At 32.9% G+C, this 27,579-nt stretch overlaps 1 protein-coding gene across 3 annotated transcripts in view; it reads left to right on the top strand.

The window, feature by feature from the left end:
- The window catches only part of CDK8 (cyclin dependent kinase 8), a 175,948-nt gene that overhangs the window by 51,139 nt on the left and 97,230 nt on the right, over positions 1-27,579 (top strand). For all 3 annotated transcript variants that reach the window (XR_007952062.1, XM_051986554.1, XM_051986553.1), the window contains exons 2-3: positions 8,693-8,768; positions 26,451-26,561. Coding sequence is in view for 2 of the 3 variants with exons in the window: in XM_051986554.1 (XP_051842514.1) it covers positions 8,693-8,768; positions 26,451-26,561 (187 nt within the window). In the remaining variant the exon portion in view is untranslated. The remainder of the gene's footprint in view (positions 1-8,692; positions 8,769-26,450; positions 26,562-27,579) is intronic.

The raw sequence follows: 27,579 nt of genomic DNA, 5'->3' as shown, positions 1-27,579 counted from the left end.
TCTCTGATGTCTGCCCTCTTTTTTCCTTTGATAGTTTAGGCATGACTTACAACAGAGTGGAGGAACTATTGCAATAACTTGTTGTTTGGTCTCCTTGGCCTTGTCACTTCTCCATCAGTTTCATATTCCACTTATCAAAGTGATCTTTCTAAAGCATACATCATATCATGTCTACCTCCCGGTGTCCCATTCAGTAAACTCCACAGGTTCCATATTGGTTATCTCTAGGTTCAAATATGAACTCATTTTGTCTTTTAAATTCATTTCATAATTTAGCCACTTCTTTCTGCCTTTCTAGTGGTATGCCTTATTCCCCTCCAAATAATTTGTAATTCAGTGATATTGGCCTTTTTGCTATTTCTAGCATAAGACACTCTTATCTCCCTACTTTGCATTTTTACCAGCTGTCTCCCCATTGTGTTGGGATTTTCTCCCTCCTCATGTCTTCCTCCTGACTTCCCTGTCTTCCTTCCAGATCTTGATTAAAGTTCTACCTTCTGCAAGATTTTCACAATCCTCCTCAATCTTAATGCTTTCTCCATGAAACTATTCTCATTTATCTTTTTTTTGGTATATAATTGTTGCACTGTGAGCTCTTAGTTTGTTTTGTTTTGTTTTTGCCTTACTTTATTGCTTAAAAGGATGCCTGATATATAGTAGATGTATTAACTAACTGAAGTCAGTACATATCATGTGCAAACAGGAACATTACAGTTTCTGAACTTCCATTTGGACTCTGTACTAATCATGCTCCAATATAGAGGATTATAGATGTAGTTAATAGGTTATTGAGTGGCTGCTACAGAGCTGAAAGAGATTTAGGAGAGCTTTTAGTTCATCTTCCTCCTTTACTGATAAGGAAACTGAAACAAAGGATATTAAGTGATAGGAAATGCCATGCTCTTTCCACCACAACATAATGCTTCTTTATCATAGGTACATTTACTGAATATAAGCCATCAGTACATCATGATAATAAAGTTTCCACAGGGACAAAGAGAAATGTCTTCCATCTACAAGATATGTACCAGACAAACCATTTCAAGTCCTGCTTCCAGTAGCCCTAGGAGATATCTGGAGAAGGTCTAGTTATCCCCATCAATACAGACAGTACAGGTAAGCCAACCTAGCTGAAGAAGCAAGGCATCCTGAGAGAGACAAGCAGCATGTGCCAGGCAAGTCAAATCAACAACATCCCTTGGCTACCATTTCCCCTCAGAACCCAGAACACAAGACAATTAGTAATAACATGTTTGAATCTAGTGTCTATAGCCATCATCCTGGGAAGCAATCTCTGGAGATGCAGCCTGGCAACTGTTCCTGCAAGTGCCAGGAAAGAAAATTCTTTTGTCATGAAAATCTTTGGAACTATCAGACCAAACACCAATACCAAAAAACTGGTGTGTTTTTTATCAATGAAAATACAAAAAAGAGGCATTACCATTTGTTGTACCCTAAGGATCATGGGACTTTTCCATTTGACTTGCAGCTAAAGCCTGCTATATCTGCTTTTCCAATAGAATGTAAGCTCCTGGAGAGCAGGAGCTGTCTGGCTTCTTTTTGCATTCCCAGCATTTAGTACAATTAATTTCATACCTTGTGAATGGTAAGCTTAATAAATGCTTCATTCTTCGAACAAAGTTAATTGTGTTGCATCTTTCAGAGTATTAGTTTCTGTGATTTTAACATGCATGAGAAATAGCTTGTTGGAGGAAAGCCTTTAAAAATGAATTTTATTCTACAGAATGAAGTGCTTTTTAAATTAACAAATAGTAATTTGATTCTGTAAATGTTGGGCTCTGTGCTAGATGCTGAGGATAATATTACAAAAACCTAATAGGGTTTCTATTCTCACAGAGCTTGCAGTATTATCTTTTATTCTGGGTCCTTTTTAGTCAGTTATGTAGCTAGGAAGATGTAGCGTGCTATAGAATGCTCTTTGTCTAGGTCCGCTTGCTCTCTTCTCATCCTGTCTCCTTCCTCCATAGCTGCCTCGTTGCTTCTTCATGTTGATGTTCCCTCCAATATTCTGATCTGCTTTATGAATATGAAACCTTTATTGGGAAGTAGAATGTTTGCCTTGGCACAATTCAGATGAGATAACATACAATGGAATGGAATAAGTCTTTATAGAGCTCCTACTATGTGCCAGGCATTTAGTTCTCCCATCAGCCCTGGGAGTTGAAGAAACTGAAGCACAAAGCGTCACCAAGCTAGGAAGGTCTGAGCTCAGGTCTTCTTGACTCAGGCCCCAGGCCACCAGCTGCTTCTGACTTGGTGGTAGGTGTTTTTAGCATTGTTTCATATTTAGCAGTAGTCAGTGAGAGTGAATGAGCTGGAAGGTGGAAATTGTCTCAAGTTGAGTGAATGGTGTGCTCTGCAACAGTGCAAGGAGACAAGGAAACAAGATGATTATAGTGGGAGAGAGCTGAGAGCTTCACTGAGGGAGGGGAACCTGGGTGAAGGTGACAGAGAATGGAATAGATGGAGGTCCCAGTGAGAGATTTAGGAATTGTAGGGGACCAGGAAGGTGTAATGATAAAAAAAAAATATGATCAGATAAAGGAATATAAGAACCTGTGAATGTAGTAGTTAGTGAAGGCAAGATGGGGGATTTGATCATCTCTGATTATAGATAGGGTAGAATTGAAAAAAAAAAGATAATAGAATGTAAGTTTTGTGGGACTTGGGGGGGGGGTAGGATATTTAAGGTGATATCAATATTAGATTGAAATCCCCTACTATGAGTTTAAGATTTAGAAAATGAGAAAGACTGAGCCAGACACTGAATCATTGTAGAATGAAGAAGAATGTCTAAGGGACCATTATGTAGTCAACAGGATCTGAATTGGATGATATGTTTAGATAATCTGGACCTCAAATGGTTATGGCTGCTTAGTAAAGAGGGTCTGGATATAACAGAGGAGAGCATATTGGACTCCCCTTCTATGAGCAGGGAATCATCTCTCTTCTGACTCCATATATCTCTTCCCTCCCAATGTTGACCTCTATGTTAACTCATCAGACTATTTTAGCTTTCTCTTCCTGAATCCCTTGCTCAATTTTTTTTTAAAGGCAAATTTTGCCAAATCCCAAACAGATAATTGGCTTCCTTTGTTCCTGCTCATAAAGGTGGAAGAAGTCAAGAAATCATTCTGACTAGCTCCATTTAAAATTTATTATCTTTTGTCAACTGTATCATCACTCCAGAGAGGCAATACTTATGCTCTTTTCTGTCAGATTCTTTGTGTCATTTACCACAGCAGCTTTTTAAAATATTCTTTTCTTTCCTCAAACCTTTTACAACAATCATCCTTCCACATTTAGCTATCTCATTCTTCAGTGAAAAAATTTGAAGATATTCACTGTGAATTTTTTTTCCTCCTTTGATATTATGCTTCATTATTTTCTCCTTTACTCTAATCTCTAGTGAAGATGTGACTTTTTTTGCCAAGGCTAATTTTTGATTCTACACCTTGCGATTTTCTGCAGCGTATTTCCTCCACCATTATTTCCTTTCTCTCTGATCTTAAGTCTCCTCTTTCCTGAAGTATATAAACATGCTAACTCTGCCCAGACTTTTAAAAATCCTCACTAGATCCTGTCTATCATCCTATGACTCTCTCCTTGTCAGCTAAACTTAAAAAAAAAAATTGTGGCTCCATTTAATTTTCTTTCACTCTTTGATAAACTCTTTGTAGTTTGCTTTGGCAACCTCATCCACTTAACTGAAACTGTTGCCTTCATGTCGATAATGATATCTTAATCACCAAATAATAATGGCTTAGCAATCTCCATCTTTCTTAATCTTTCTATTGTATTTGATATGGTTGATGATCCTGGATGCTTTTTCTTTAGGTTTTAGTGTTTGTTTGTTTTTTTTTTCCTTAGAGTTCTTGGTTTATTTATTCATTCCTCAGTGTCTTTACTAGATCTCCTTAAGCTCTCTAATTTTCTTATGATTTGACCTTTTATACATGTTATCTATTTGGAGCTTATTTGTTTAAACTTAATTTTTTCCAAACTACTTTCTAGTTTTTCAAACAGTTTGAGTAAAATAGGAAGTTCTTCCTATAGCTTACATTTTTGAGATAATCAAACATTGAGATATTCTTTTTACTTGCTTCTGATTTGTGCTTACCAAGTCTAACCCATTAGTTTACCTTTCTTGTTGTTTTTAAATTGATACCAAATAGTTTTGTTTATAAGTTCTATATGGCTAGTTTGAGTTCTGATAATGCTATATGACTCTTGCCTTTGGACTTTTCTTCCCCTGTTATTTTCCCTGAGAACCTTATACCTTTTATTTTCCTAAATATTTTTCTTTATTCTGGTTACTATAAAGCATCCAGATTTAATAGAGTATTAAATCTATACAAAGTGCCCCGATTTCTCTTCAGTCCCAACTATTAAAAATATTTTTTGAGTTAAAAATGAAATTTCTCTTATTTCCTTGTAGTTTACTGTTAGCAGCATACAGAATTACTATTTATTTTTGGAAATTTAAAAAAAAATAACTTTGAGCAGGTCACTTAACATTTTGAGCTTAATTTTCTTCAATTGTAAAACAAAGTTTTCATATGAGTCATCAGTGTGGGGCCCATCCATCTCTATTAATCTATCGTTTCATTTAGTTTCTTCATCATTCTTTGGGATTTTTCTAAGTAAATCATGTTTTCTGCAAGCCACTTGAAAAAGTGATAGTTTTGTTTCCTTTTTCCCTATGTTTATTCCTTTAATGTCATGCTTTTAGGTATGGTTTGGTATTTTAAGAATTGTCAGATATTAGTGGACAGATAGGTAGTTTAAAAACTACTTGTCCTGAAAAGCTTATAGTGTTATTCCATTGAAAATAAAGCTAGATCTTATTTTTAGATATTTGTTTTTTAACATGAGAATACTTCATTTTGTCTAAGATGTTTATATTTCCATTGATATAATCATATCCCTTTTGTTATTTTTATGCTCATAGATTTGAAGTAGGAAGGTCATTCAGGTTATGTAGCCTGACCCCCCAATTTTGCAAATGAAGTTCTAAAAGATTAAGTGACTTGGAAGAGGTTATACAAGTAGTATGTTGCAGAACCAGGATTCATTTTCCTATCCTGGAACTTTTTTAAGTTCAGCACACATTCCATTGTCTTTCATATTAATTGTGCTAATTGTTTCTCCAATGTTGAACCATCTTAACATCTTTGATATGAATCTATTTTTGTTATAGTTAATTTCTGGTTATATTGCTGTTCTTTCTTTGCTAGGTAGGTTTTGTTTTGTTTTGTTTTTTGGCAAGTTGGTCTCTTTACTTTTTGCATATCACTTTGAGTTTTATTTTTTCTTTTTAAAAAAAAATCTGTTTCAAATTTTCTCTCTCCTTTTACCTCCCACTCCACCCAACAGAGAAGGTGAGAAATGTGATACCTATTTTACAAATAAAGTCATGCAAAACATATTTCAGCATTAGCTATATTCCAGGATGAAGGCAGGAGAGAAGCAAGGAAAATAAAGGGAAAAAATGTTTCATTCTATATTTTGAGTCCTTTAGTTCTCATCTAGATATCTTGAATCCCCTAGAATTGTTGCAAACCTTTGGGTTGATGAGATTAGCTGTCTTTCACAATTGATTATCTTCACAATATTAATATTACTGTATACATTGTTATCCTGGTTCTGCTCACTTTACTTGGCATCAGTTCATATAAAACTTTCCAGGGTTTCTGAAATAATTTCCATCATTTCTCATAGCATAATGATAATCCATCATAATCATATACTAAAAGTTATTTATCCATTACCCAATTGATGGGCATCTTGTTAGTTTCTATGCTACCAAAAAAAGAGCTGCCATAAATATTTTTGCGCATAATAGAGGACAAAGAATCCTTTTCATTTTTATTTAATCTCTTTTGGGGATAGACTTAAGTATCAATGCTCCTGATTCAGAGGGTATGCACAGTTTTATTGCTCTTTGGATATAGTTCTTGTCCTCCAGATTGGTTGTACTAGTTCACAGCTCCACCAGCAATATATTAGTGCACTTATTTTCCCACATTTTATTTAAAAATTTTTCCTAATATTCATTAGGGATATCAGTCTATTATAGCTATCTTTTCTAACATTCTATTCATCTCTTCATTTCCTTCTTATTTGTTTTATAGTTACATTTAGGTAGGTCTGAGAAAGGGATAAGTTGAAGATATTCTTACTAATTAAAGTTTAATTTCAGTTTTCTCCTGTAATTTGTTTAAATTTTCCTTCAAGAATTTGAATGCTATGCCATTTGATATCTTGTAGCAATATGTTGTTGTCCTGATTATCTCTTTTAATCAGGTTTAGTTATCTAAGTTTATGATTGCTACTCCTCCTTTTTTTTTAACTTCATATGAAGCATAATTATTTATACTCTAATCTCTATTTTGTTCTCTATATCTTTCTGTTTCAGATGTGAGTCTTGTAAACAACATGTTTCTTAGATTATGGTTTCTAGGCCATTCTGTTATACTCTTCTGTTTTATGGATGAATTCATTCACAATTGTAATTTCTAAGTGTGGATTTTCACCCTCTATTCTCTTTTATTTATCTTTCTTGTTTTCAGTGTTTCCTCCTCAAGAGTTTGTTTTGCTTGGAACTTCTGCCTCTCTTAATTTACCCTTCTCCTAATCAACCTATCTCCATTTTCCCTTACCCTTTTTTCTATTTCCCTGTTAAGTAAGATGCATTTCTCTGCCCAATTGTGTGTTTGTATGCTTTTTTGCTTTACACAAGTCAGGTAAGAGTGAGGTGCAGGTGTCACTTTCTCTCTTTCTCATTTCCTTCTCCATCATGGAAGCTCTCTTTGTACACAAACCTTTTGTGTAGGAGATATTTTCCCCCTCTCTTCCTCTTCTTTCCTTCTTTCTCTGCTTTTTTCCCTTCCTTTTTCAAGCTTCTTTTGAGATCATTTCAACATTATAGATTTATACTTTCTAAGTAGATTTCCTTTTTAAGGACCGATAATGATAATCTTGTTCTTAGGGGGTTACATATATAATTTTTGTATTTAAGAATGTAAACAGTTTAACCTTGTTTAATCCCTTATGGTTTCTCATTCATCTTTACCTTTTAATACTACTTAATTCTTTTGTTTGAATATCAGAATTTCTATTAAACTCTGGTCTCTTCATCAAGAGTGTTTGAAAATTCTTTTTAATTCAATGTCCATTTTTTGGACATTGGAGGATTATACTTAGGTTCTTGATTGTAATGCTAGCTCCTTTGCCTTCTGGAATATCACCAAACCTTCCACTCCTTTATAGTAGTAGCTGCTAAATTGCATGTGATGTGACGGTATTTCCATCCAGGATATTTGAATTATTTCTGGCTGCTTTTTGTAGTATTTTTTTTCCTTGACCTGGAGAGCTGGAATTTGGCTAGGATATTCCTGGGAGTTTCATTTTGGAATTTCTTTCAAGAGGTGAGTGATAAATTCTTTGAAGTTTCTACTTGGTCCTCTGGTTTTAAAATATCTAGGCAATTTTCCTTTGTAATTTCTTGAAATGTGATGTTTAGGTTCTTTTTTTATTCATGGTTTTCAGGTAGACCAATAATTCTTAAATGATCTCTCATTCATCTATTTTTTAGATCAGTTGTTTTTCCTATGAGATATTTCACATTTTTAAAATTTTTATTTCCGGTTTTTGGATTTTGTTTTATTGTCTCTTTATTGTCTCATGGAATTCATTAGTTTTCACTTGCTTAATTTTACTTTTTAAGGAATTTTTTTCTTCAGTATTTTTTGTGCCTCTTTAATAAAACTGTTAAATCTGTTTTCATAATTTTCTTGCATTGTTCTCATGTATTTCCCTCTATTGCTTTTATTTGATTCCATTTTTCTTGCTTTCTTTAAAAAAAAAAAAAACAAACCTCTTTAGTTTTTCTAGGAATTCTTGCGCTTGTATCCAACATATTGTACTTGCATATTTTTCCTTGGAGGTTTTACTTGTGGATGTTTTTAAGTTGTTTTCTTCTGGGTTTATGTCTTGAGCATCTCCACCAGGTCCTTTTTTTTGTTGTTGTTTGCTCATTTTTCCAGAATATTTCTTCTCTTTGGACTTTGTTAGGATTGAATCTAGAAGTAAAAAGAATTTGTCATATTAGTTCAAGTGAGAGAGGTAGTGAAGATTTGGGTTATGGCGGTGGTTGTGAGAAAGGAGAAAAAAATATACAAAAGAGGTTGTGGAGATAGAAATAACTAAATTTGGCAATTGATTGGATAATGTAGCATGAGTGAGATTCAACAGTTGATGCCATCTGAAATGTGTACTTGGGGTGCTTCAAAGGGGTAGTAATTGACAGTGATATGTAAGTTGAGAAGAGGAATGAGTTTTTGAGGAAAGATAATGAATTTTGCTTTGGACTTGAATTTGAGATGCTAAGAGGACAAGTATGAGATCTAATAAATAAGAATGTGTTCATTTCTGAATTTTTTATATTTAGCTTAATAAACATCTTATATAGTTTTCAGATGAATTGTTTTGCTGATCTGTACAAAAATCTGGAAGCTACCAAAACCATCTAGTTTCATTTTTAATAGAATGTATTTGCTTAATGATTTTTATTATGTGGAGATACTGTTTATTTATATATTTGTTTTCTGTATAGTGAATCTAATTCTGGATTCAATGTTCATTTAAATTTTTTTTTATGTTTTTATAGGAAAGATGATAAAGATTATGCTTTAAAACAAATAGAAGGAACTGGGATTTCTATGTCAGCATGCAGAGAAATAGCAGTAAGTAAAGCTCTTTTCATTCTTGTTATTGTTCTTATTACTATTATCATCAATGACTTTGAGTGACTATTACTTGATGTCACTTGTATTGCAATTCAATTTTCTTGGCACTAAAATTTTTTGTAGTGAATATTGTAATTATTAAAACTAAAAATTGAACTTAAAGCAGTTTTCACCACATATATAAATGTGGTCTTGACTTTTCATTTTATTTAGGAACAGCTCTTTCTTACATAAATACTTGTATTTTAACTAAACTATGTATTTAATTGCACAAGAAAATGAGATTACTGAAGGTAGTGGAAAGAATACCAGACTTGATGTTAGGAGAAAATTAAGGTCTCCTATCTTCTGTCCTGAATAGTTGTGTGACTGTGGCCCCACATTAACCAAACTTCTCTGCACTTCATTTTCCTAATATGTAAAATAGCATTAAAAGAATATTTGTAGTGCCTATCTCATAGTCATGTTGCAAAGATCAATAAATGTAATATATCTATAAATTGCCTTGAAAATCTTAAAAGTAATGTCAAGTTAACAAGAATTTATTAAGCACTTAACTATGTACAGGATTGTACTAAGTGCTAGGGATACAAAACATTCCTTACATTCCTGGAGCTTACACTGTCAGCTATTTCTATTAGTAGCAGAATATATATATATTTTTTTTATTTTAAATTTTAATTTATTTTTATTTTTTTGCTGAGGGAATTGTGGTTAAGTGACTTGCTCAGAGTCACACAGCTAAGAAGTGTTAAGTGTCGGAGACCAGATTTGAACTTAGGTCCTCCTGAATTCAGGGCTGGTGCTCTATCCACTGCACCTCCTAGCTGCCCCCAGAATATTTAAGTAATAGAAAAATCCTTTTGATGATGGGATTCACGGAGTATTAAAATTAGATGAGCTTAAAAATAAATATTTCAATAGCTGGTTTTCATAGCTGCTACTTATTTAATCATTTGTGCAAAGCAAAATACCTATTTTTGGATCACAGTTTTGAATGGCACTTTTGTTTGTAATGGAATATTAATAAATACTTTATATAGCAACTTGTTCATCTCTTTATTGCCAAAGTTTTTATTTTTGTTCATATTTTAAAGATATTCTTCCAAATTTATTACTTTACATTATTGAAGGATTCAAGAATTTGAATTAGAATCTATACTATTTTATCCTATCTACTGACATCTTTTTTAAAAAATTATGTTAAAAATAACATGAGTTTTAGGAATTATACTCTTCTTACAGACTTATTAATAAACAATCTATGTCATTCAGTTGAAAAAAATCTTAGTTTAAAAAGGACTTCAGATATTTTATAATTTGTGTTGTGGTACAAGGAACTTTTATACAGAAATCACCAACAAATGATGTCAATTAATGTTATTTTGAGTTTGAAAACTTTTTATGTATTAAATATGAAGAAGTCTGGAAAACTGTTCCTTCTCAGGTATATACCTTAGTGTACTGTGTACATAACATTCATAATTTTAAGAATCAAATTTAAAGAGGTGATATAAAATATTAAATAGGATATTGAGCTTAGTGTCAGGAAGACCTAAACTATATACTAGCTGTGTGATACTGGACAAGTTTTTTACCTTTTATGTGCCTTAAGCAACTCCTTAAAACTTACCTATTAAGTCATAAGAGAATACATTGATAAATTAAAGAAAGAAATTCCATATACTGAAGAACTCACAGATCCTTCTCATATTTGTATAGTACTTATGATGTTGACAGCTTTAAATTTGTATTTGTTTTAGGAATTATTAGACAACTTTTTTCATGTTCCTTAAGTTGAAATCTATTAGAAAATTACATCCTAATTTACTTTTTGCTTCTTGAATTTTGTATTGAGAGATCCTTTAATCATGTAGATGTGGTTTTGAATGGAACAGTATGTAAACCAAATAAACTTAAATAAAAACTGACTGACCAAGCAATTTCTGAAGCCAGTTTCTCATAGTTTGTCTAATTGCAACTTTTTGTAAAATTCTTTATCACATTGTCAGCTTTTTTGTATGTCATCTTGGGTCTAGCACAGTGGCTATACATAGTTCATCCTCCTTTCCTGGCTATCATTCTGTATTTCTTCCACTTTTTATAGATAAAATAGAAAAGACCATTTGCAATAGATGTTTCTACTTCCTTTCCTCTCACTCTTTTTTAAACTTTACAATCTATCTCATCATTCATTCAAAACTCATCATTCAAGCAAAACTTTTCTCTCCAAAATTAACAGTGATTTTTAACTGGCAAATTCAATGGTCTTTCTTACTTTTATTATACTTTTTCTTTTCTCATTCTCTTTTTAACATCTTATAATCTAATTTCTGACCTTATCATCCTCCGAAACTACTCTCTAAGGTCTCCAGTTTTGTACTTGCTAAACCAAATGCCTTTTCTCAATCCTGACTCTCCTTAACTTCTCTGTAGTTTTTGACACTGTTAATCATCCTCTTCTCCTTGATATATTCTTTTCTCCATGTTTTTCTCACTCTTCCCCTGGTTCTTTTCCTTTTTATCTGATCACTCCTCTTCTGTTTCTTTTGCTGAATCAATCTGTTGCCAAAATCTAGTCATTTCATCTTTGCAACATCTCTTGAATATTCTTCCTTCTCTCTTCTGACACTGACACTACTTTGGTGTTAACTCATGGCAGTACTACTGCAATAGCCTTCTGGTGGGTCGATCTTTAACAAGTCTGTATCCATTGCAGTCCATCCTTCCTTAAACCACCAAAGTGATTTTCCTAAAACTCAGATCTAACAATATTAGCCTTTGCTCTCTTCCCTGTTTCTCCCCCCATTTCCCAATTACTCCAGTGACTAAGTCATATTTGCTCCAGAATAAAACACAAAATACTCTGAGTTCAAAGCCCTCATAAACTAGCCCCTTCTACCTTTTCAGTCTTCTTACACTTTGCTGTATGTACTTTTTGGTCATCCGGTGTTCTATGAAAAAGACACCCCATTTCTTATCTCTAATCATTTTCTTCTGCCTATGCAGAGGGCTAGAACTCTGAAAATGTGTGAATCTAAAGACAACAGAGCACTTAAGGCTAATTACCTAATCAATGTAAGATAATGATTCTATAAATATATACTTGGATCATAGTGATGTGATGACTCTCCTCAAGATTGGAACTTGCTGAATGTGTTGTGGTGAGGTAATCTTAGGCAAGGATTGGAGGGCTGAGAGAGAGGGTCAGAATCTCTCTGCCGCAGCATGCTCAGGAGAGGAGACTTCAGGCTCCAGATTCCAGAGCGCAGAAGCTTGCCTGCCTCCTTTGGTACCCAAACCTGGATGTAAGGATTTACACTCAGCAGTCCGACTGACACGATCATGAGTTAAGTGGAGAAGCCCTCATGACCTGGATCATAGGACGAGTACAAAAATAGACAAGCAGGAAACTTTGGTAAGGGCTAAACTAGTGTTTCAGCTGAACTGGGACAAATGCTTAAAAAAGAACCTTCCCCACCCCAAGGGAAGTGTGTAGATGCATAGTTAAGCTAATAAAAACCCAAGGTTTGATTGTAACTTGGAAGCAGATCATTGAACTCTTTGAAACATTATAGTACATGTCTCCTTGGTTCTCTAAGGAAGAAATATTAGAGCCAGATAAGTGAAAACTAGTGGGAGAACAACTAATTGAATATTACAATGATAATGGTCTTGATTCAATTCGTGAAGAAGCATTCTATATATACAACAAAATACAATTGGCTTTAAGGAATTACATAAGTATTAGAATAAGGAAAAAGAAGAAATAGGACGGAAGGGGATGGTACTGACAAAATAGCTAAAAAGCATGAAGAATTAGACAAGAAACGAGTTAAGTATAGTGTTAATGAAATTAAGGAGTGTGGTGCTTTACTGTAGGAGCCATTAAGGCATTCCACATCTTATCACCCTTCCTCCTCAACTTCCCCTTCATGGATTGGGGGAGAGAGGGGGAGGAGAGGGAGGAGTGACACAATCAGCACCACCCATGCAGCAGTTTTGTTCCACTCCTTATGACATGATTAGAAAAGGCACCATTTGAAGCTAAAAAAGGACAGGATATATTTGATTTAAAAATAAAAGCATACCCTATAATTGAAGAATTTGATTCTTTAGGTCAAACCAGGAGAAGATAACACTCCTTTTGATCTGGAAATTATGAAAGATCTGAACAAGGGTTGTATTCTTTATGGGGCTACATCATCTTATGTTAAGATACCATTAGAGAATTTGGCTTTTGAAATTTTAACACCTAGTGATTGGAAATCTATAGCAAGGACATGTTTAGAACCTGGACAAAACTTATGGCTTTCTGAGTAGTGAACTCTGTAGAATACAAGCCCAACGAAATAGGCAACTTAGCTAGAGTTAATATACCAATCACTTTTGATCAACTAGCATGTATAGGTCATTATGCAGACACTTTAGCTTAGATTAATTACCCTATGGCAGCATATGAGCAAATTGCTGCTGCTGCTATCAAAGCGTGGGGCTCCCTCCCAGGAAAACAAGATAGACAGGAAGTCTTCATGAAAGTAGCACAAGGTCCAAATGACCCCTTTGCTGATTTCGTGGAATATCTGCAGACAGCTGTCATACGAACTATTAGTGAAAATGCAGCAACAGAAATTATGATAAAACAATTTGCTAGAGAAAATGCTAATGAGGTTTGTAGAAGAATTATACTAGGATTATACAAGGATGCTTCTCTAGAGGAGAGCATAAGATGCTGTGCCACATTGGGCACAAATGCCTTTTATATCCAGGCTATGATGCAGAACATGGGAAGACCAGGTCCCTTTTGGCAAGGGACTTCCAGAGAGACACGTCAATACTTTCAGTGTGATGAAGTAGAGCATTTGAAAGCTCAATCTTGGCATAGAGGTATGCCTTGGCATGGTGAAAGAACAAGACCCAAAAGCCTATATCCAAAATGCAACAGAGGCTTCCATTGGGCATCAGAATGTATTGACTCAGGGAAATGAGAGACGGGGCCCAGCTCTTGGACCCCAGGCAAAAAAACACTTGGAGCATGATCGCAGCCAAGTTAACAACCAGGGAGTCTTTAGAAGTTCAGTACTCTGATATGATCAATCAACTGAGTAGCAATCTGATGGGAGAAAGGGATTACATGATCTATCAGCCAAGAAGCAGTCAGATGGGAAAAAGGGATTGTAATTGGGAGAATACAGGTTTTATAACGGGACAGAAGGGCAGAGTCCAGTGTGAGCAGTTCCAATATAATTGCCAGGTGATGAAGAGAGATCCTAAAAGTAGTGAATGGAAGAGATCAGATAGGTTAATTGCTTGGGGGACAGGATTTGCTTGTACCTCTACAGATGGAAAAGGAATCAGATGGGTGCCAACGAGTACCTGGAGAGAGACAGAAAAAGAGAAGTAACCTCGAAACAAAGAAGAAAACTCAACATTGGGTATTTCCATCTCTGACTACATGTGCCACTGAAAAAGCATGACTGTTAACAATGTGTATGCATTTGACTCATGAATATCAAAAAATTGTTGATAAGATTGTTACAGAACTTCAAAACCCTCAGGAATCATTGGATTTCCTGACACATGAAGTAATAGACAATAGATTGGTTTTGGACTATCTTTTGGCTGCTGAAGGAGGTGTATATGTGATTGTTATTTATATATCCTCCTTTTAGGACCCATATGAAGCAATGGACAATTGACTGGTTTTGGACTATCTCTTGACTGCTGAAGGAGGCGTATGTGTGATTGTTGTTTACATACCCTCCTTCTAGGACTTATGGAAATCTTTTACAATACCATGTTGATTCATATTGTTTTGTTATATCATTACTTGCATGTATAATTCATGTTTGTTATACCACATTGAGCCTGTGCCAGCTGTGGAGACAGCCATCACATTACCATATCATCATTATCTCACATTGAGTAGGTACTTAGCCTTAAGCACTCTGTTGTCTTTAGATTCAAGTACACCTTTTCAGAGTTCTAGCCCTCTATATGCTTGAAATACTCTACTTTCTCATATCTCCCTCCCAGTTTCCCTAGCTTCTTTTAAGTGACAACTAAAATCCTTTCTTCTACAGGAAGCATTAAAATATTCTTTCAATTCTGTTGCCTTTTTACTGTTGATTATTTCCATTTATCTTGTCTATAATTTATTTGTACATATTTGTTTGCTTGTTTCTCTCTCATTAGATTGTGAGCCCCTATAGGGCAGGAACGGTTTTTTGCCTCTTTTGTTCTACCCAGCTCTTAGCACAGGGTCTGGAACAGAAGAGATGCTTATTATGTGACTAACAATAACTACTTATTGAATTGTATTAAATAATGGTGTCAAATAGCCAGACAAGTTCTTTCCACAAATAATGAATAAATTATCAGATCAGTATCCGATAAAGATTGTCTGAAAAGAGAATATTTTAATCTTCAAAACACAAAGGAAATACTTTCAAATGATGCATTCCTAGAGGTTATTCATTATGTTGACAAATTAACTGAAACGCTAGATGTGGAGTTTTTACAAAAGTTTTATTTAGTATCCAAAACAACATAAATGATTTATGAGTATTTCATTGAAGGTATATGTAATCTATTTTCAATTGATAACATTAACTAAAGGCAATATTTAAGAAAGTGACTATTTTGGAGTAATGTTTAAGAACCATAATTTAATACTTCATTGTGGGATGGAGGCCATCCCTGGGCTTCTGAATCCTCTGTTTATTAGAAATTATTAGTTCCGTCCTAAATACAAAGGCCAAAAGATTCCCAATGAAGGACATTTGTCTTTAGTCTAGCTAAATCACAAGTTGTATGTGTGTGTGTGTGTGTGTGTGTGTGTGTGTGTGTGTGTGCATGTGTGTTTGCTTTGTCTCTGTATGGGTGATGATTGTTTTTGGCAGTCTATTGAAGCTTATAGATCCCTGAGAATTTTTTTTGGCAATTCATAATTGAATAAAATATTGTTTCAGTTATAAGTTAATGAAAATGAAGATGTAATTTTTTTTTATTCATGTTCATAAAAGCCTAAAATCTTTACAAGGAGGACCATTATAACCCAGTATGAAAAACCTTGATCTAAGTAGAAGCATCACCATAACACTGACAATTGTGGAATGAAATCATTTGCCCACATCAGCCATGAAAGAGTTGCTGAAGGCAAGGAAAGAACAATCCCAAACCAGATTAAAATACAATTTAGAAATATTTAATACAATGAATAAAAAATACAATACAATGTAGATGAAGTTCTTTTTCTATTTTCTAAGTTGATATGTGATTTTAGGTATGTGTTTATTTTTGACTTCGACACCATTGTTCTACATCAGTGGAGGGAACATCCACAATCCCATATTCTTGTTGTGGAACTGTATTTAAAGACTTCACTGGGAGATATGAGACAAACTGGAGTTTATGTTCTACTGATATAACTTTCAAACTCCAGGCTTATTACCATGCTATTATGAGATATTAAGTGGGACTCATTGAATAAAATCTAAAAATTATATCCAAGAAAAATGATAAATATATTTTGTGGTATATCCATACAGGAAATAAGGTCAGTAGAGATTTATAATTTCATTTTTACACTATAATGTCAAATTTTTCCTACTGTGAAAAATTCATGGAGGGATTGAGCTTTTTGAGTGAAGGAAGAGGATTACATGAGGTAGTAGAAGGAAAATAGATTCTATTTTTATGAATTAAAATGTGGAATCAAATTCTACAAAGCTGGCATTGATTAATTTTGCATATGAAGACTAAAGGCAATAGATTGGTGAGGAAGAAGGAAGAAAAAGAGAAGAGAGAAAAGTACATGAAATTTAATAGTTAAAGGGGCAGCTAGGTGGTGCAGTGAATAGAGCATCAACCCTAAAATCAGGAGAACCTGAGTTCAAATCTGGTCTCAGATACTTAACACTTCCTAGCTGTGTGATCCTGGTCAAATCACTTAACCTCAATTGCCTCAACCAAAAAAAAGAAAGAAATTTAGCAAAGAGATGGTAAAATTGAAGAAAAGTTTGTCATGTTAGAATCAGAAACAATTAGGAGTTTAGAAGCAAATGAATGATGAGGAACTGGAGATAATAAATATGACTGACCAGGAATTTTTCAGTGAAAGGGAAAGATGAGAACTATAGGACAATAATTTAAAGAAATGTCAGGCTAATATCCAGACCTTTTGAAAATGAAAGAAATTAAGTATATTTATCAGTGACAGGAAGTTTCTAGTAAGTAGGGAAAGACAATTACTTCTAATAATACAATTATTATTGCTACTACAACAACAAAAACTACTACTATTATTATAAATCATAATCTAACTCATAGTAAATCAAAGCCTGATTCATCATCCATGCCATCAGGGAAGGGACAATGACACAATAAAGAAATGGCAGCCAGTGATGTTCAGACGGTATGCTCTTAAATTGCTATTGTAGCTGTGAAGGCCTGGAAGAAACTCTGCACTGATCATTGAAAAACGATACTAATGCCTGAAATAATTTTGAAAAAGAGACAGTACTTAGACTGGAATTCTAAAAAGGCCTTTTTGTGAACTCAACTAGGAGAAGAATTATATCAAAACAAAGAAATTTTAAAAATAGACCCATTCTCCTGGATTTGACAGAAAGTCAAAAATATTTCAGAATCTGTACACAATAGTATGTGTTAGATCTTGCCAAAAGTAAGAACTGTAAGAAGCGAGGTGTAGCAATAAATACCCCTGAGGATTCAAATATCATTATGATTTGAGAGATGTAAGAATTACATAAGTCCTTAGCTAGTATATGCAATAGAAAACTCGAATGCTATATTACCCATTACACCATCACTACAACAACAAAATGAAAAGGAATCCCAGAACCAGTGGCACATTAGAAATTCCATATTCTCTTAATCAGCAACTGAAAGTTAGAATTTATACATGAGAAAATCACTATCTTTTATGTACTTAGAATCAGCAACTTTAAAATATTCTGGAGAATCTGTACAAGAAATTGTACTTTAACTAGACTATTATCATAATCTTGCAAGCACCTCGCATTATTACATTGATCCATGAAATCCTCAGAACAATGACTTATTTTCTTTATTAAATGTTGTCTCCTCATACTGTCCAAGTTATGTGGAACAAAAAAAAATTTTTTTTAATATAATGCTGTAGTAGAAGAGGCCAGAATGCTATTAGGAAAAGGATGAAGTGCAATATCATCCCTGGTAACCTCTATAACTATATAATTATATTAAGGATCCTTTCATTGAATTTAAACAGCATGATATTCTATCCTAATAATTTTATTCCACTATTTTAAAAAATGCTCAGCTCTTTTATTTTCTTCTACAATAGTCTATAATCATAAAATATAGAATAGTATCAAGATAGTAACTTCTCTTAGTACCATTTCTATCTTTATTTCTTTGTCAAAAATGAGAAGAGTGAAATGGTGTTGGGGATGATATTTGATCAATATTGATCTCAAGAAGTCCAGCACAACAAAAATTTAAGTGGGATGAAATTAGAAACAGAAAATTTGTATAACATTGATATGATGAACAATTAGTATAATTATGTCAATAAAGGTAGCTGACTGAAACTCGAATTTCTCTGCAAAACCAGGGGCAACTAGATGGTGTAGTGGATAGAGCACCAACCCTGAAGTCAGAAGGACTTGCGTTCAAATGTGATCTCAGACACTTAACACTTCCTAGCTATGTGACCCTAGGCAAGTCACTTAACCCCCACCTACCTCAGCAGAAACAAAACAAAACAAAACTGGAATTCATTGGGGCCAGATAAAATGCATAATTATTAGTTCAGATGTTTTATACTGCTATGTAAATTACTAGGATTTTTATTAGCTTTTTCTGAGTTTTAAAAATTCACCCTACCTTTCTTAGCAAATGTTATGGGCCAGAACTCTGTACTTGAAACAAGGATTCCTACAAGGTGCTAAGTGGAATTGATAAGACATTGGTTATCTAGTTAACATGGTGATTAATAGTTCTTTAGTTCAGCATGATTAATTTAATCTTACAAGAAATAATGGTTTCTTAATGATATAATGATTGGTTTATATTCAGTATGCTGTAAAAGATCTAGTTATAATAGAGCATATAAACTGGGACAAACTCAGCCAGGACTCAGAGACACATTCATTCCATTTCCCACCTTTGTGGTGGCTAGAGGCTGGAAGACAAGCCCTTGGACTTGGAGAGATTCACTCCATCTCACACTACTGTGGTGACTGGCCTGTCCTCCTGCATTTCCTCCACTGAAACCAAACTAACCTGGACCTCAGGCAAGGAGACAAAAAATAATTTGGACTTTATCCCTGGCTATTCTATATCCCTGGTGATCACTCTGCTAAAACAAAGGCTGATCCAGAGACCTCCAGAAAACCAACCAGAACACTACAAGCAAAAGACATCGCATTCAACCAATCTCAATAGACTTGTGATGGAGGGAGCCATCTGTCCAGAAAGAGGACTATGGGGACCAAATCTGGATAACAACATAATATTTCTATTTTTTTGTTGTTGTTATTTGCTTGCTTTTTTTTCCTTTTTTTGATCTGATTTTTCTTGTGCATCATGATGAATGTAGAAATATAATTAGAAGAATTGCACATGTTTAACATATTGGATTAGTTGCTTTCTAGGGGAGGGAAAAGGGGAGGATGAAAAATTTGGCACACACAGTTTTGCAAGGTTAGATGTTGAAAACTATCTTCACATATATTTTGAAAATAAAAAGCTATTATTAGGGGGGAAAAAACACAAAAGATGAGATGATCGGTGACCTCTCCAACCATAGGCTAATTGACATGTTTGTATACTGTATAAGGCGCTAATAAGCTTGTATTACAAAATCTATCTATAAAAACTTATGAATCAAAAAGTTTGTTCCAAACAATCTTAATTATGTATTGTCAATTTATTATTGAACAAATTGCTTGAAAACACAGTATTGTCTTCTGTTGATTATCACAGTCTTTTTCACAAGGTACTGTTCCATACTCATACTTATTCATATGCTATAAATATATGAAACAGATCTAAAGTTTTGATATTCACATGGAGAATTATTTACTATTTAATGTCTTCTACCAACTCAAAAATGTTGAGTATTTAATATAAAGTATAGCATCTTCAAGGAAGTAAGTTTAACTCCCTTATTATTTTTCCAAGCCCTACACCCTCATTTTTACTTCCAAGTCAGAGAAGGAATAGTACCAAAACATCCTATTAGACATTTGATGTGCATGGATTATTACAGATATAAAGTAAAATGACTCACTTAAAAGCCTCCTAAATAGCTATTTCGTAGCATGGAAATTTTCTCCAGTACTATCTGAATGTCCTTTAGATTTAGTAGGTATGGAATTCTTTCATGTGTGTCAAGAAGAAATAGATAATGCAAGCATTGAACTTGAATCTTAAAGTCAAACAAAACATAAAGAAGATACATAAATTGGTCATCTTCAGGCAAGATGCGAAAAATGAGGCCATGGTATCTTAATGCAATGACTGGTATTCTTAGGTCAGTGATAAAAGTTTTTAAGTTTAGAACAAGTAATGTCAGTTTATCAGTTTTGTGATAGTAAAATTGGCCCCATTGGATCTAGATTAGGGCTGATTGTGACCTCAAAGGAACTTGCAATTCTACATAAAAGAGGAGACATAAAGGAGGAGATCCAAAGGAGTAAGGAACATTGTACAATTGCTTTATGGCCCTGCAGGAAATATATATGGAGATTCATTCAGTTTAGATAGCGATAACTTTAGGTAGGATAGTATTTATTAAGTTTTTCTTAAAAAAAAAAAAAAGGGGGATCCATCCCTGCTAATTGCTTTGTGTGGCAAATTTAGGCAGCCACAAGATTAAGAACAAACTATAGCTGACCTGATAGGATTGTGTAAAAACAGCTAGGAAAATATCACACAGGGGTATACGATTATATTGGGCAATAAGATTTTGTCATGGGTCTAATATGAGGAGAATTGGGGCTTAGGAAGACTTTTTTCTGATGAAGGGGCAACATGGCCTAGTCATAAGCACTGAGTATTTCTCTAGCTACTTAAAATTGTTTTCTTCTTTGGTTTTGTTTTTTTTCAGTAGCATTTTGTGATTTAATTTATGCAATTTTAGTCAATAGAAAGATGGGAGCACATTGGATCTAGAGATGTCAACTACTTTTTAAATTCTTGATTAATTCTAATTTAATTAATTTTTAAATTCTAATTTAATTTTAATTCTTGAATGTTTAATCCTTTCCCCTATTAATTATTTCCTATTTATCCTGTTTATAGCTAGTCTGTACACATTTACTTCTCCTTTGACTTCTCATTAGATTGTGAAGTCAGGGGCAGAAATTTATCTTTAGCCTTTCTTTGTGGAACACAGTACATGTTGTTGTTCGTTCATTCAGTCTTGTCCAATTCTTTGTGACCCTATGGACCATACTGTCCATAGAGTTTTTTGGCAAAGATGAGTATTTCTCCAATTATTTAGATCTGACCTTTTTTTTTTTTTTTAAGTATTTTATATTTGTGTTCATATAGGTCCTGGGTTTGTTTTGGCAGGTACTCTCAGTATTTTGTATTGTCTACAGTTATTTTAAATGAAATTTCTCTTTCATTCTCTTGCTGCACGACATTGTTGGTAATATTTTAAAATGCTAATTTATGTGTTTATTTTGTATCCTTCAACTTTGCTAAAATTGTTAATAATTTCACATAGTTTTTTAGTTGATCTGTAAGATTTTATAAGTTTCTCATATCATCTGCAGAGAAATGATAGTTTTATTTCCTTGTTGCCTGTTCTAACTCTTCATTTCTTTTTCTTCTCTTATTGGTATAGCTAATATTTCTAGTACAATATTAAACAATAGAAGGGATAATGGACATCTTTACTTTACCCCTGATTGTACTGGGAATATTTCTAGTTTATCCTTATAATGCTTACTGATGGTTTTAGATAACTATTATTTATTGTAAGATAAGCTCCATTGCTCTTTTGTTTTTAATAGGAATGGGTATTGTATTTTTTCAAAGGCTTTATTGCATGTATTGAGATCATCATATGATTTCTGATATCAGTTATGCTGATAGTTTTCCTAATATTAAATCAGTCCTGTATTCTGGTTATAACTTTCATTTGGCCTCATTATATGATCCTCTTGGTATATTGCTTTAATCTTTTATCTAGTATTTTATTTAACATTTTTCATTAATATTCTTTAGGGAAATTGATTCATAATTTTCTTTCACTGTTTTGGCTTTCCCTGATTTTAGATATCAGCATCATATTTGTATCACAAAAGGAATTTGGTATGACTCCTTTGGATATTTTTCCAAATAGTTTATATAGTGTTCAGATTAATTGTTCTTTAAATGTTTGGAGGAAATCATTTGTGAATGTACCTGGGCCTGGAAATTTTTTATAGGAAGTTCACTAATGGCCTGTTCAATTTCTTTTATGGACACTGGGTTATTTTAGTACCTAATTTCCTCTGTTAATCTAAGTAATTTATATTTTTGTAGATATTCATCTATTTCATTTATATTCCAAAATATCTCTTAACAGTTGTCTTAATTTCTTCTTTATTGGTCGTGAATTCATCCCTTTTATTTTTGATATTGTTAATTTGTTTTTCTTCTTTCCCTTTTAAAATTAAATTTAATAATGACTTATCGATTTTTTGTTATTCCATAAAAGCAACTTCTAGATTTATTTATTAGTTAAGTGACTTTATTACATTCAGTTTGATTAATTTCTCCTTTGATTTTCAGGATTTCCAATTTGGTGTTTAATTGGGAATTTTTAATTTGTTCTTTTTCTAGGTTTGTTGTTGTTGTTGTTGTTGTTGTTGTTGTTGTTGTTGTTGTTGTTGTTTTTGTAGTTATACATCCAGTTTATATATCTGCTTTTCCTCTGTTTTATTGATGTAAGCAATTAGAAATATAAATCTCCCTCTAAATACTGCTTTGACAACATTCCCAAAATTTTGGGTATCATTATTGCCATTTTCTTTAATGGAATTATCAATTGTTTCTCTGATTTGTTGTTTGAACCATTTTTAAAGGATTAGATTTTTTCCAATTAATTTTGAATCTCTTTCCATTGTCCATTGTTGAATGTAACTTTTATTGCACTATGACCTGAAAAGGATGCATGTATTATTTTTGCTTTTCTGCATTTGGTTTTGAGATTTTTAATGTCCTAATCCATAGTTTTTATTTAATTGCCATATACTGCTAAGAAAGAAAAAGGTATATTCCCTTCTCTTCCTAATCAGTTTTCTCTAGAGATCTGCCATATCTAACTTTTTCAGAATTTTATTCATCTCCTTAATGTCTTTCTTCATTTATCTAGTTCTGAGAGGGGAAAGTTGAGATCCTTGTACTAGTATATAGTTTTAATATCTATTTCCTCTTGTATTTCATTCAATTTCTTCAGAAATTCAGATGCTATATCATTTGGTATATATATGTAAAATATTGATTTAACTTCATCAACTATGTTACTTTTCAGCAAAATAGTTTCCTTTCTTATTTCTTAATTAGATCTATTTTTGTTCCTGCTTTGAGATCATGAGATTATACCCTTGCTTTCTTTACTTCAGCTGGAGCATAATAAATTCTGCTCTAGCGCTTTACCTTTATATTGCGCATAGTTCTCTGCTTCAGGTATGTTTCTTGTAAACAACATATTTTAGGAATCTTCTTTTTAGTCCATTCTGCTATCCCCTTCCATTTAATGGGTGAGTCCATTCAATTCACATTTATAGTTATGATAACCAACTATTATTTCCCTCCATATACTTCTTTTTTCCTTCTTTATCTCTTCTTCTTACCTGCTACCCTTTTTCTCTTCACAAATATTTTACTTCTAATTATTATCTTCTGGAATATATCCTCCCTTTTATCAGTTCCCCTTCCCTCTTCTATTATCCTGTTGCTTTCCTTTTTTATCCAACTGTGAGTGTGTTATTTTCTTTTTTCAACCAGTTTTGATGAGAATAAGGTTTAAGCTTTCCCCTTTCTACCCTTCATCTTCCCATCCATTATAATAGCTCTTTTGTGCCTCTTTTATGTAGGGTAATATTCCCCATTCAGTCTCTGCCCTCTTTCCTCTAGTGCAGTTTTCTTTCTCAACCCTTAAAAAAAATTTTTTTTAAGTATCATCACATCAAAGTCACCCTATATATCATACCCTTTGACTATGTATACTCTTAATTACTCTTATAGAGTAGAATTCTAAAGAGTTACAAATATTTTCTTGCCATATAGAACTAGAAACAGTTTAACCTTGAATGTCTTATGTTTTCCCTTGTTTTTTTTTTAACCTTTTTATGTCTACCTTCCATCTTATGTTTGAAGTCAGATTTTTAATTCAGGTCTGTTCTTTTGATTAGGAATGCTTGAAAGTATTCTATTTCATTAAATGTCTGTTTTTTTGTCCCTGAAAAAATTCTTGGTGATTCTTGGTTATAATACCAACTCCTATGCCTTCTCCTATATCATATTCCAAGTTTCATGGAAGCTGCCAAATCCTGTATAATCCTGACTATATCTCTGTAATATTTGAATTGTTTCTTTTTGACTGCTTGCAGTATTTTCTCCTTGATCTGTGGTTCTAGAGTTTGACTATGATGTTCCTAGGAGTTTTCATTTTGAGATCTTTTTCAGGTAGTGATAAGTAAATTATTTCACTTCCTATTTTGCCTTTTGGTTCTTATATATCAAGGCAGTTTTCTTTAATAATTTCTTGAAAGATGTCTAAGCTTTTAAAAAAAATTTGTTTAATTTACTTGAATCATGACTTTCAGGGAGTCCAATAATTTTTACATGTTTTTCTCTTGGATCTATTTTCTAGGTCAGTTCTTCCAATGAGAACTTTCACATTTTCTTCAACTTTTTTTTTTTTTTATAGATTTTGTTTTATTTTTACCTTGATGTCTAATAGTCATTAACTTCCATTTGCTCAATTTTTTTTTTTGGTGAGGCATTTGGGATTAAGTGACTTTTCTAGGTCACACAGCTAGGAAGTATTAAGTATCTTTACGATATTGTTGTTATTGTATAACTTGCGCTGTTCATTACATTTTATCAGGTCATATAAGTCTTCCCAGGTTTTTCTCAAAACACCCCCTTTACAATTTTTTATAGTACAATAGTATTGCATCATAATCATATACTACAACTTTTTCAGTCATTTCCCAATCAATAGACGTTCCCTATTTCCAGTTTGGTTTTTTTTTTTGTCAACATAAAAAAAAATCCTGCTGTAAATATTTCTTTACATAATGGGTCTTTTTCTTTGTTCTCATTGGGGTGTAGACTTAGTAACAGTACTGCTGGGTCAAATAATATGTGCAATAGTATAGCACTTTGAACATAGTTCCAAAATGTAATCCATAATAGTTGGACTAATTCATTTTCAATTACAGTGCATTAGTATACCTATTTTTCTCCCATCTCCTCCCAAATTTATCATTTTCCTAATGGGTGTGACATAATACCTCATAATTATTTTGATTTGTATTTGTCTTATTTTCGATTCAGAATATTTTCCCCCCATACAACTTGATTGCTTGGATTTCTTCCTTTGAAAAGCAATTGGGAAGGAGCCCTTATTTTTATAATTTTGACTCAATATATATTTTATCAGAGAAACTTGCTGCAAAGATTTGCTTCTATTTCCCGATCTTCACTTTCCTTTTAATTTTAGCTGCATTGGTTTCGTTTGTGAGAAAAAAAAAAAAAAAACTTTTTATTTAACCAAAATTGGTAATTTTATGTCCATACTTTCTTTGATTTAGAGATTTCACTACACTCCAAGGAGGTCACTGACTGAAACCATCAAAATAGTGATAGTAGCTTTTTGTGTGTGTGTGTGTGTGTGTGTGTGTGTGTGTGATAGTAAAGAACCAGGGAAAAAATGTAGATACTCATCTCTTAGTGAATGGCTAAACAGATTATAGTACTTGAATGTAATACGCTGTTTTAAAAAAAAATGATATATATATAATGAATGTAGAGAAATAGAGAACTGATCCATTGTAAAGGAAACAGCCAAAAAACAATATATACATTGGCTAAAACAATGTAAAGAATTGCCACAAAATAACAATAATTCAATTTTATAAAACTATAGAGATACAAGAAAACACTTTCCCCACTGCTTTTTTGAGGACAGAATGTAAGGGATACATATGATTGGAGAATGTAGGTAATATAAAAACAAAATATATTAGTTAAAATCTGTTTTAAGGTGCTTACTGTTAACATTGGTGTATGGCGGAGGAGGAGGAATAATGTTCTGGCTCAGATTTAAATTAAATAGGGATAAAATAAAAACATGAAAAGCCACAAGTAAAAGATAATCTCTGACAATGTGAAATACGTCTTCATCTATATATAGAAATGTTTATATTTAATAATCTTGGGAAACATGCAAAATTTTAAGTAAAAAAATTGGTTATTTATTTATCATCATTCTTTTGTCTCATACTTTGAAACTCAAATGAATAGTTTAAGGTTTTATTTATTGGATTAGATATTTAGTATAGAAAACAGAAGACCTGTACTAATTTAAAGGCAAAAAGGATATATTTTTATTATTTGTTTGTGTGTGTGTGAAAACTTCTTTAATGGTTTTCCTTTGCTTTGCAGCTACTTAGAGAACTTAAGCATCCGAATGTCATCTCTCTTCAAAAGGTGTTTTTGTCTCATGCTGATAGGAAAGTGTGGCTTCTGTTTGACTATGCTGAGCATGACCTCTGGGTAAGGCATATTACATTTACGTTGATTTGGCAATAGATTTTACTTAATAACTGTAAGGGAGTTGCAAATCATATATAGGCATTGATGTATATTCATTAAGTAGAAATAAATAAATTGTGGATGTGCATATTCTCTTTCATAGTGTTTTTTGTTTTGCATTTCCTTTGTAACACTATCTTTTTGTCTTTTGTGTAAAGAGAAATAGAATAGCATATTTTAGAAAAAGGATTCAAATATGTATCCAATTGCATATATAAATTATTTTACCGATATTCATTATCCTATATGCTTATGGCAAAATTGTGTTCTAGAATAAACAGACATACACATAAACACTTATTTTGAGAGTTAGATTAGGAGGGGGAAAATTTCATGCCTTGTCCAGCTCTGCTGTATAAGCAAGCACCACAGGTGGATTTGTGCTCTAATTTGGGCAGAAGTATAAAACAAAATAATAGGTGACAATGCCAGATTCCTCTTTCAATCCTGGCCTCCTAATACAAAAGGCAGAGTGGGAAAAACTAGTCAAAGTGATTTTGTTTAATCCAAATTTGGAGGACAAGAAAGGTAGGTTATATTAAGGTCATTTCATAAAAACTTTAAAATCGTATTCATATGATCATGCCTCGGTTTACTATGTAATTTAATTATTAATTATACATAAATGAAATTCACTTTCCTAATGTAATTTTATCATTCATCAAAAAATGTTATCTAACATTATACTTTCTGGAATTATGATGCATATATTTTGCATGTAAAAATCCTTGTAGAAAGTTCTATTTTGCAAAATGAGATCTCCTTGAAAATATATAGATATACAACTTTCTGATCTATGAACAATATTAGCAGAAGTTTACATCTGTAAATGCATGCCTTTTTATATTATTTTTACAAGTTTTATTTTTGTCTTAGAGCTAATTTTTTTTTTCATATTTCAGATTTGTTTTAAGAGACATACTAGCATTTTTAGTTGAACAAATGCAATAAATGTCAATAATGTTAAATGAAAATACAA

The sequence above is a fragment of the Antechinus flavipes genome, chromosome 3 (genome assembly GCF_016432865.1).
Source record: "Antechinus flavipes isolate AdamAnt ecotype Samford, QLD, Australia chromosome 3, AdamAnt_v2, whole genome shotgun sequence".
NCBI classification, from domain to species: Eukaryota; Metazoa; Chordata; class Mammalia; order Dasyuromorphia; family Dasyuridae; genus Antechinus; species Antechinus flavipes.
Note: the sequence above shows the minus strand (reverse complement) of the source record. Positions and strands in the feature narration are given on the sequence as shown.